Raw genomic sequence first — 12,061 nt, 5'->3', positions numbered from 1 at the left:
TTTTTTCTTTCTTTTATACGTCCCTGTCGCGTTTGGGGACACGGTAGCACTCTTTGACCATTCCCTTAAAAAAAAAAAAAAAGAGGATTCTTTCTTTAATCTTCTAACTATGCTTGTTACTTCTAACTTTATATGTTGACTGTGAAAAAACCTTATGCCACATTTCAAGCATTATTTTATTATTTTATTTAAATAAATATATTAAATAAATAAAGATTTTTATTTATATTATGTTTTAATACGATACAAAATAATTTTTATATAGTTTATAGTCACTTGAAATATATATAGAGAAAATGCATTCAAAAGAATTAAATTTTTTTTAGTACAGTATTAATTATCACAAATGTCTATATAAATTTTAACTTGCATTAAGTATACATTAATTAAATACGTGCAAAAATGATATCACCATTTTATACTGTTTGAATGCAGTGTATATTTATATTAACTCATAATGACCATTTAACACCTTACGTGACCTATATTAGAAACATTCTTCAAAAATGGACTTGAACGCCACTCGTGTAACTATGCAGGTCAAAACAACTTGGCGTGAGATTCTTTTTCCAAAGGGTAACCATTCAGGCGTGAGAAAGTTACCAATCAACTTCCCTTAGCAAACTTCTATAATTTCAATTGACAAAGAGAGTATATGTGACTATTAGCATTTTCATTCCCTGAAGCAGATAATAAAATCACAAATAATTTTATTAATATAAAAAATTAAATTTATTACAATAGAAAATAAAAATGTATCTAAAGTTATAAAAATTAATCAATATCTAATTCAGTCATAATATTTAATTGGATCAAGAGTTTGACAGTTTAATGTACTAATTAATGTACATATAGATATATATAAAATTAATATATATTTACATATAAAATTATATATATATATATATATATATATATATATATATATATATATAAAATAAATGAAGCGCGTTTAGCTTTTGTCCAATGATCTTCATCAAGACACATGCAGAATAAAAGAAAGTACGATGCGAGGGAAGAGGGATTCTCTCAGAGGGTCCTTCTATCTTAACTTTGGGCGTAGCAGCGAGCGAATTCTCTCGACACGGAGCCCGCTGCACACACAGGTTACTGGCGACCTGTGTGGCATGAGAACGGGGCCCGCTCTTCCCACATAATAAACGACTTCGAAGAACGGTAGTGGCATTGACCTGAATCTATTAGGGCTCTTCGGTTTGGCGGTATTATAACTGCCCGTGAATCAATCCCTTACTTAGCAACATTCTCCGACCACACGAAACCTCGACTCGTTATTGTCCGGTTAGGACCGTCACCTCTTGCAGTAAGAACTTGCGACACTTTCGTATCCCTCGAGGGGTGCTAACGATACTCTGATGTCATCGACACTCGCTTCATTTTAATATCAATGATGCGATAGCCTCTAATACTGATCACTTTTGATATCAAGATTTAGCTCTGTTTGCCTTAAGCTCTATAGTTATATTTGAGAGATAAAAAGTCTATTATACTTGAGAGATAAAAAGTCAGGCTAAAAAGTCAAATTAAAAAAATCAAAAATAAAAGAAAATCTTATTTTCTTAATTATACTTAATTCTAGTATATTTTATGTATTTTTATACACGTACTTCGGATTTTGTACTGATTCAGCTTGAAAGAAAAAGTAACAACACTTGCAATATATAATTTCTTAAAAGCTTTCTTTATTCAATTCTATACAAAATATTTTTTTGTTAAATTATTTTTATTGGTAAAAATTAATTCGATAAAAATCTATTTCTGGATTAGAATGTCATGGCATCAAAATCTGTACAATCTGTACTAATTTCATTATAATTACTTATAATTATTTTGTTCATGTTGAATAATTGCATGATTGCATTCGATTAAATTTTTAATATATTTTCATTAATATTTTGTTTTCTGCAATTTCTCGTGTCGGCAAATTCCATAGAAATTTCTTCAATTATCTTCAATGTCTGTAGAATAAATATATTCAAGAATCTTTATAATTTACAAATAAATACATTGTTTTTTTAATTAATAATATTAAAAGCTACAAATTAAATAAACACTCTTTATTATCTATATATATACTCATTCTTTCTTTATTGTAAAAGTAAAATGTAAATTATAATTACTAAATGGTGATAAATGCATCAAAATTTACTAGATACTAAATTAATTGTCAATTAAAACAGTAAAAATAAAAAAGCGTGCAAATTTAAAAATCAAATAATTAACAATTAACTTTCAAGTGCAGAATTCATTTTATTTTTTCGTTTTATGAACTAGACTCGACAGTTACCTCATTTCTTTCCTTCTTATACCATGCGATATTGGTCTCAACTTTATTAATAATATGTTCAATTACGGCGTCGTATTTTTTGTTTTTGCCTTTTAATTGTAGTAGCTGAGAAAGAAAAGAACAACATGTCTGTTACGTAACGATTTGACATTTTTTATATATATAACATATAATATTAATTTTCAGGGAACACTATCATTTATTTTCCGATTCTCGTTAAGTTTCACTACTCATACAATTTTCTTACCGCTTCCACGTCTTCTTTTTGATGAATATATTTCAAGGAAAGCAATACACTGGTTATAACATCCGGACTAGAAATATAATAATGAAAATGTCACAACGGATATTGGACAACAATATTTGAACGATTATATAAAATGCATAGAAAAATAATTAATATTTAAAAAATATTTAAATATTTTAAATTTTTTCAAGATTTTTTCAAAATTTTTAAGTTTTATTTTTTTCAATATAAAATTTAAAACAGAATAGCTTTTTTATTGTTAACTATAGACTTAATTTAACTTACTGATTTCCTTCTGTTTTATTTATGTTAAATTTATCCCAATGTTGAGTTAAGTATTTCATTGCAATGTGATATCCATTTGGATTTATCGCCACAGACTTTAGAGCATTTTCAGCATATTCAGTTATATTTCTTTGTGAAAACATTATGGACAGATATCTAAAATTATTTGTCATATTACAAAATAAAAAAAATTATAATGCATATTTATTAATATTATAATATTAATTAATATTAATTAATATTGTATTATACTTGTCTAAGAATGTTAGCTTAAATAATTGTATTAGTTTACCATATATAATACCTTTGCAACAGACTTGCATTGGAATGACATCCTAACGCGAAAGCAAGATTTATCTTATCATGTGCCACTGATTCATTATATCTTTTCAGAAGTGTCAGCCATTGTTCTTCCGTGGCAAGTTTCATGAATATGCAATATGTCCAATCGCGAAATTCCTTTGGTACACTAGTTTAATAGATAATTTTCCTTCTATCACAATAATATTTAATGTAATATTTTAAAAAATATATCTATTTTTATTTTATATTTAATAAGAGCGATTCTGTAATTTCCGATTAATGTTAATAGAGATTTTCAATTAAGATTAATATAAAAGCGTGTTGAAAGAAATATCTTATAAATGAACAATTATGTTTTATAAAAAGTAAAAATTTGAAATTTTGAGCTTGATGATACATACGAGTTTAATGATTTGTTTTGTAACATTTCTCGAGCAAATTTGTGGACTGCCATTAAACATGCTTGATGATCTACCAAACATGCCGATTTTATTACGTTAATCTCAAAGTGTACCCATAACATAGGATCCTTCTGAATCACCGTCGGTGCTATTTTGTTATATACTTTATCTATAAGCTTGCACATGACAAACTGAAAAAATCAAATTATTGTTTTTTTATTTAGATAAAAAAATTTTTTAAAAACGAAAATATACAAATTTTTTAAAATTTAATAATATAAATAAATAAATAAATTAATTAATTAATTAATTAATTAATCATATCAAGATCTTTTAAACTTAAAATTATGTAGAACAAGAGGCTTCCTTCTAATACACATCAAGTATAGTTCAATATCTATAACTAAAATATTTTTATGCTTTAACAAATATTGACCATAAAATATGAAATAACAATTTTCTATTATTTAATAATTTATTACAAAAATTGTACGTCTGATATGTCTTGACTCTTCTTATTATAAAATCAGATTCATAGTATCAAAGAATAATACAACTTAGTAAGATGCTACTAAATTATAGTAAAAATAAAATAAGACTTAAAAATTTAGATATGAGTATGTGATTCTTAAAGATGACGTGGCATTACAAAAAGATTAATTCGACATTTATAAGCGTAAAAAAAATCTATGACAATTTAAAAACATTGCCAGATATATGTACATAATAAGCTTTAAAATTATTATTTTAAAATGTAGTTAAAAAGTTGTTTTCTTTTTAATCTGTATATGTGTCTTGTTTTTTTTTTTTTTCAAAGAAAAACTATCCGCTACTACCGTGTCAAGCGAATATCACTCTCCCGTTTCAAGATTCCGTCTTTAAAAACATCAAAGTGTTCTTGGGAAACTGCGAAGAGGAAGGTAAAGTAACCGGCAGCGATATTTATCGCAACATTATAGAGATCTGCGGTTGATTCGCACAAGAAGTAAGAGTAAGTAATTCCATTTATCCAGAATTTACGAGCAATAAACCCGGGTGGATTAAAACGCAGAGATACGCCGCAACGTATTTATTTAATTTGGCACGTTAGGTTTACGGACGCGGAGCGCCTGAAGAAACCGCGAGGTCCGCCTCTCAACTCGCGGTGCCTCTCTTCTCGTATATTTTTGCAATAATGGCTTCTGTGAAAAGGGAACTGTTACGGCAACATTGGTCGGCGCGAGTGCTTAATTAAATGTTACGTGCCTCGTATTTCGTATTTCGGTGCAAATAATGATTGAGTCCTCCGACCTAATTGAGAACGTCGAATCGTAACGACGGCCGATGGGTCGATGATCACTTATATATCTGTCCCAGGGATAATCATACGCTTTATAATGCCATACTTAAGCCTTAACTGCGCGTAATAACGACATAAGCCAGAACTGCATAGCGGACGATTTAGATCGCGCGAGGCGACGTCAATTATATCTCGCATATCTTATCGCGCCCCGGTCGTGTATAAATTAATAATAAAAGGAAATGTGCTCGCCTTTACAATCACGTATAGAAGACTCTATTCGGAAGAACAAACGAATTTGACAGAATCAAAATCTGAAATGTTATTGCAGAAGATTAACGAATTCCCCGGTGTGCGATAACTTGTTGTCGAATGGTCGATAATTAAAAAAATTGCACTTTCTTATTGAAATATTGTACACAAATCTACCTCAAATATCACGGTAGCTTTAAACATTACCTTGAACAAATTTGAATCCCAAAGATGACTTTGAATGGTAGTCAATAAAGGCAGCACGGGTGTCCACAATGTTTCTCCACTTTCCGTTTCCACTTTCTTAAGGATGTCCCACATGATTTTCTTATCAAGCAATCCGGCGTTAGCCATCGCAGACGAGTCAGTTAGCACTTGTATTTTGGTTATTTCCGGCAGAACTCGGAAAGATTTTGATAGCAATTTCCAATTCTCTACATTATAGTTGACACGATACAATGCTGATAATAAAATAAAAGATAAATTATTAAGAGACTTCTTGTGGATAAATTAACAACAGTTTTCACAAAGAAATACTATAATTAATAAATTATTAATCTTTCTTGTTCGATATTGCAATGGTATCATTTTTTATTTAGATTCTAGTATTTATGTTTCTCGACAATTTTTGATCATTTTGATCATCATGAAACAATTCATTCTTTATAAATTTATAAAAGATTATGAAGACACGAATTTATTTCCAAATTGATCGACACCAATCACACACACACACGTTGTCAGTAAAAATATTACTTTAGATATTATCTTCTTAATTGGTCGGCGAATATTACGACAGTAGATATTACCCGTTTGATTGATATTGAACAGAATCCACTGGTTGTTGGAAGTCGCCCAGCTCAAAGCAGTGTCGTTAATTTTCATGCGTTTCTTGATCATCCATGCCTTCGGCAGGGTATTATCAAATTGCTGTTCATTTTCGGTTGTCCACGTCAACGGGATGTGCCATAACTCTTCGCTCGTACTATTTAGGCCATAATGATAAAATCGGTCCTGAAACATAAACATCGCATAATCGAGCAATTTTTATCAACGTCAATTATATACATTCCATAATTATATATTTTACTTGTTTATTTAATATATTATAATAATTCTATTATAATATAATAAGATTCTATTATAATATAATAATGCAGTTTATAAATTGCAATTTTATTCATAAAAATTATCTGTAATGTTCCGTATAATCTTTCTCTTTCTTTCTTCTTTTTTCATCAATTTTTGTATGACAAAATTATAATTTTAAAACATATATAAACATATATAACATATAAAATATATATAAATATATAAAATGTAGAAAATATTAAATTTTAAAAAAATTATAATTTATGCAAATAAATTATAATTTTTTTAAATTTAATATTTTCTACATTTTATATATTTCCTACATATATATAATAATTAATATGTGTTATCAATTTATATTTATAAATTAATTTGTAAATAGTTATAATATTATAGAAAAGTTATAATATTATAGAAAAAAAACGAAATAAATTTTTTTTATATCGTGCGATGTATGATATCTACTGCGTTCAATATATAAAATCAAATTTATACTTTTTTAATATAATACTGTTAATTTAAAAAATTAAAAAATTACAATTAAATATGGAACTCAATTACGTTTTTGCTAAGAAAAAAATCCATTTTAGATTAATCGAAGGATCCGAAAAAGATTGAATTCTGTATAATTTATTCGTAAAGTAAAACCAGCTTCCTTTTTTCTCATCGCGTTAAAAGAATAATGATGATTAATATCGTCGTAAATGCAGTCCATCGATAAATAATTTGTCGTCGATGGAACAAGATGAAGAAACGCCCGGAGATCGATCTGCGATCGGCGCACCTGCGTAAGCTCGATCGCACCGGTTTCTCGGTTCTGTTGAACGCGCAAGACAGGGAAGCCAGCCTGATACGTCCAAGTTCGCATAACGTCCTTCATGGGAAGCTCTGAGAAAGCCGGTAGTCCGCTCGCTCCATCGATTCCCATCTGAAAAGCGCTCCAGAGATCCTCCTGATCGGCGTTCCGATAATGATACATGCGCATGTAGTGGCGCATAGATGAGAGGAAGATCCGCTCGCCCAGAAAATGATAGATCATGTGCACCATACAATTACCCTTGACGTACGATGTCAAATCGAAGATGCCGGTGAGCTTACTTAGTTTCCTCATATCAATATGTAATGGATGTGCCGTTTCGCTGGCGTCGCTGTCAAACACTCTGTGACATTCGATCATGAAATTGGCCTGCAAATCCCAGAATGCAGGCTCGAGCTAAAAGACCAAGCGAGTTAATAAGCGAGTAAACTGCCATAATACTAAAATTATGCAATGATAAAAATAACAACTTATTTGCCTGAAATTATAGTAAAGTTTAAATTAGCACAATTTAGAAATTTGACTTATCCATCTTACCAGTTTTAATGCTAAATGTCCAAAAAATGAGGCAAAACCTTCTTTCAACCACACTTCATCCCACCATTTCGGCGTTACCAAATTACCGAACCATTGATGTGCAACTTCGTGTGCTACGATAGTAATAAATGACTTTTCGGATTCAAACATATTATCGTTTTTTTTTATGAGAATAAAGTCCTCTCTAAAAATATCAATGTAATTATTAATTGTCTATATATAAAATTTTGTTAATTAGTTTATTGTACAACAAAAATATACACACGATATAAAATATACACATGTTGTAAAATAACAGTGATTATAAATTATTATTGAGGAAAATAAATTATATACGAGGAAGATAATATGTTTACTTAATATGTTTATTTAATAAACTTTATAAGAAAATTTTCACTATTATAAAAGATTAATTTATTTACCGAAATGTTATAAGGCCCCAATTTTCCATTGCAATATATGCCAGCTTAGGGACCACGATCACATCTAACTTATCTAATTCGTAATAGCAATCGGTAAGGTTTTGTATTGCACGAACAATTTTTGATATTAAATTGCCGATATATTTTGTATCATTTGCGATCTCTTTTCTGGAATAGATCGTATGCGATGGTCGATCGTTGACAGCAATGTCATAACTTGAAAAATCAGTGACCATAAAGGCGACCACGTAAGTAGGCATCCGAAAGGTTTTTTCGTAATGATCCCAGACATATCCTGGCATGCCATGTCTGAGGAAAAAGAAGATTGGATTAAATTCGGATTATTCTTTAACTAAACTTTGTGATTACATAAATAAAACTTTGTAGCAATCGGAGGATTGCGATTAACGATATATTTTACAGCAATTGAATCGTTCTCTTTTTACATTTCCTCGGTGAATTTACGCATCGAATTTGAATGCGATCTCATATTAAATTTTCTGCCAATCGAAATGCGAAATGGTGTCTTGATCCACGGTTCGTCGAAGCATGGAAAAGCTCTTCGAGCGTAGTCTGGAGAAAAGTTTGATACGGCTATCCATCTAAAAAAAAAATTTTTTTTCGCAAAATGCAATTAAAATAATTACATTAAATATAAAAAATAAATTAGATTTGTGAAACTAACATATTATATTGCAGTCTCAAGAAATATAATATAATTTAGTTAATATTAACTTAATATTAAGTTATAATATTAATTAAGTTAATATTAAATATCACACTTTTGCACCGAATTGTTACCTAGTTTCGTTTGTAGCATGATCTACGTGAGCGCTCCTAAAAAATCCTCTTGGCTCTTCACGTAACGGAATTATATATTTTATTTTTAAAATATAGGTCTCTCTTGCTATCAGTAGATGTAAAAAGAACACGTCAATAAAGTCTCCGTCATCCGTCATGACGTATTCGTTAATGTACGTGTTTGTTATATTCGATGAATTCGTCGAACGATATTCCTCCACGCTAATATTTTCTATGGAGAGTTTATGGGCATGAAATCGTATATGCTTAGTAGGTACTTTGGAATAAAACTGAATCTGTACGTCACCAATCATCGTGAAATTTTTTTCTTCTAGTATGGGCAATATTTTCAAACTGCAGTGAGAAGGAAAAAATTGCGATGTAATATTAAAAAATAAAAATAATAAAAATTAATTTTTTGTGTTATCTTGTTTGTTTCAAAAGTTTATATTTGTATTATTTTAGTTATTCAAAACGCAAATCTGGCTATTCATCTGACTATTACATTGTGTGTTTGGTTTCTAATATTAATCTTAGTCGTAGCTTAAGTAAGTTGTGTGTAAATATTTTAGTTTGTCTACAATGTCAATCACTAATGATAGCTACGGCATGGAGTGAGACATTTACGTCATCATTGACGTAACACAATGATAACTACTTAATGTATACTCTATCTCAACTATAAATATAGAATTAGAGAAAACACGCATTTATTTAAATGTCGCAGCATTAAAATATAGCTCCCCTTTTTGTTATAATTAAAAGCTTTAATGTTGGAAAAATTTTTAAATTTGAGAAAACAATCACTTTATTTCTATTAAAATCTAAAAAAATGTAATTTAAAGATATATTATATAAATATAATATACAAAAAAATCTTCTGTAAAAAAAAATTTTCTTTTCTTTGTTTCTAGTTTTTCAATAATCGAACAAATGAAGTAAGAGATATATTGATCATTATGCTTACGTGTATTCTAACGGTAAAACCTGATCGGACAGCCTCTCCAAATGGGCCATTTTACGAGGCTTCCCACCGGTCGACCCCCTGTGTCTACTATCCCGCCGATTTTCCATGCTCGAACTGACGAACCAGTAAATGATCATCGAACCGACACAGATGAGTATCACCACCGCGATTCGCTTTCTCACGTGCCATCCGCGATGTCTAACGTAAGCTGTTCCTGAAGCATCGTTTTCATTCGCAAAATTTTACTTATGTTCATTTGATGAACGTCAAATGAACTGTCAAAACAGCTTAAATAAGAATAGTAGCAACCATCGTATCGATCGGTTTTCAATTCTGCATAGCATATAATTAATATAATTTTTATCAGGATTCATAATTGGCATATATAGTACGTGTTTGATAAATATCTGAATTAACTATATTTTTACAAATAAAATAAAATAATTATATTTACGTGAAAATACAAGTTATATACTATACAAGTTGTCAAGTGTTTTGTACAAATCGATAGCAGATCGATTATCTTAAAATTTATTTATATTTTAAATTCGAGTGGGTTCTTCTTTCTTGCACTGCACATTACATCTTTTAATTAATTTCTCCTCTCGACGTCACTCTATTTTTACCTTGCATTGGGTTGTTCTCCATGCTTGTCGTCAAAGGGGTGCTACGCTCCCGCAGGATTTAGCGATCGAACGAACATCGCCGCGACGGGTAATCGGCGGCTACTGCGTTCAAAAGGCAGAACACGCGTCAAGGGCTCGTGGTTCGGCCAGATACGTCCGCCAAAAATACCCCGGGAGGCACTTATACACCATTTCCCTCCTCGGTACTTTACTCCGACGTTTATTGTAGATCGCCATTCGCCTGGAACATTTTCGTGAGCCGTCGTGACGAGTGTGTATCTCGTTATGCAATATCGTCGTCAAGAATATACGAGTACCTCCGTCATCTCGCCCTGAGCAACATATATTGATTGATAAACTGTCAGCCAACATATATTAACGTCTGGCCAAACCACATTCTGCCAACCAATAGTACTACCCGAGATGCTGTTCTTAATTTATAGACTTTCGATAAGTAGTCGAAGAAGAAGTTTAGGAAGTTCATTTCGCGCATAAATCAGCCATCAGACAAAACGGATAAAATTGGCTGGTACTAAAAAAAAAATTTGCCAATCTCAAAAATATAGGGCAGAATACGGGCAAACTTTAAGACAACGAGCGTTTAATTAGATGTCACAATGTCACATCAATTAATTGATTATTTATCTAAAATCTCTCGGTATACATTCATATAGGATTTAACTTCATAAACTATGAGATATTTTTACGTAACAGAAAAAAACATTGCAATTTTTTATAAATTACAAAATAGTTTTTGTTATTAATTTAATTATTATTATTAATTTTTTTATATATTTTCAGTGAGAAGTTAATTCTTCTTATAGGCCGATTGGATTATGTGCAACGAATATGTGGATGTCTAATGTGCGTTTAATGTGCTGCGACTATGATCCGTAGATATGTCGGCATCAACGTTTAACTTTTGAGTTAGTTACATGAGAATCCACGTTCGACTGTTGATGAGAAAGCCAGACATCTACACTCATGAATTTATACTCAACAGAAGACTCGGTCGAGCCCGCGACAATGTTCATTGTGGGATTTCGCTTTTTTCACGTTACGTCCCACGAAACTTCGAGCTTGGTTTCACAAAAAAATTCAGTTCATGAGATATTGTTTATTTTAAGCATCTGCCTTGAAAAATAAAACTCGTGGGAAGAACGAACGCTATGATATACTTAACATTTTTGAACGTCTCCAAAAATCGCGATTCCGAAAATTATAGATTTTCAATTGTAAAAATCAAGAATCTTGGAAATTGATAAAATATTAAGAAATAATAAACAATAAAATTCTAAGAATTATATTTCTAAGAATCTTCTATATTTACAAGAATTATGACTTTAATAAATAAATTTGAGATTTTAAATTACAGAAAAAGATTTTGAATCACAAAAATAAACTAAATTCTTTAAAATTAACAAAATATAAAAACTTAATCAGAAAGAAAGGAGACTTCAAAAATATCTTTAAAAAAAAAAACTTTTTTTTTGTGATACGTGTTATATGAGTTATTATTTTAAATAGATATATATTTATTCTTATTTCTCTAAAATGTAGATATTTTATTTAATTTTCTCTTTTTACGAATAAAAATGTTAACATGTATTACACAATCGATAATGATGATGATATTCGAATCGTCCTTTATAATGCAATTTTATAGCTTAAACTCCAATGTTCCAATGTTTTCTGGTATGGAAAATGCTGGAAAAACCAGCCGCAAG

At 30.1% G+C, this 12,061-nt stretch overlaps 1 protein-coding gene across 2 annotated transcripts; it reads right to left on the bottom strand.

The window, feature by feature from the left end:
• Positions 1-1,679: 1,679 nt before the first annotated feature.
• Positions 1,680-10,617, bottom strand: LOC105429186 (thyrotropin-releasing hormone-degrading ectoenzyme-like). Of its 2 annotated transcripts, XM_011641996.3 has the most exons (15): positions 10,335-10,614; positions 9,709-9,922; positions 8,742-9,095; positions 8,387-8,542; positions 7,941-8,249; positions 7,519-7,702; positions 6,949-7,377; positions 5,882-6,086; positions 5,280-5,533; positions 3,542-3,732; positions 3,142-3,306; positions 2,838-2,993; positions 2,553-2,619; positions 2,306-2,410; positions 1,680-1,976 (listed from the first exon to the last, which is right to left on the bottom strand). In XM_011641996.3, the coding sequence occupies exons 1-15, from the start codon at positions 10,354-10,356 to the stop codon at positions 1,884-1,886; spliced, it is 2,904 nt and encodes a 967-aa protein (XP_011640298.2). In that variant the 5' UTR covers positions 10,357-10,614; the 3' UTR covers positions 1,680-1,883. The 2 variants fall into 2 exon arrangements, with proteins under 2 accessions (XP_011640298.2, XP_088935795.1); XM_089079669.1 differs by lacking the exons at positions 1,680-1,976; positions 2,306-2,410; positions 2,553-2,619; positions 2,838-2,993 and having other exon boundaries at positions 3,171-3,330; positions 10,335-10,617.
• Positions 10,618-12,061: the final 1,444 nt, after the last annotated feature.

The sequence above is a fragment of the Pogonomyrmex barbatus genome, unplaced genomic scaffold (genome assembly GCF_055798465.1).
Source record: "Pogonomyrmex barbatus isolate J1 unplaced genomic scaffold, ASM5579846v1 scaffold3, whole genome shotgun sequence".
Classification (NCBI taxonomy): domain Eukaryota; kingdom Metazoa; phylum Arthropoda; class Insecta; order Hymenoptera; family Formicidae; genus Pogonomyrmex; species Pogonomyrmex barbatus.
This window is presented reverse-complemented; position numbering and strand designations above follow the sequence as displayed.

Excerpts from the sequence above, each read along its gene's own strand:
- LOC105429186 (XM_011641996.3), bottom strand. The coding sequence starts at position 10,356 with ATGGAGAACAACCCAATGCAAG. Across the intron at positions 8,250-8,386 it reads CGTAAATTCACCGAGGAAAT|ACATGGCATGCCAGGATATG; the intron begins GTAAAAAGAGAA and ends CTTTTTCCTCAG. Across the intron at positions 1,977-2,305 it reads ATAAGAAGGAAAGAAATGAG|ACATTGAAGATAATTGAAGA; the intron begins GTAACTGTCGAG and ends TTTATTCTACAG.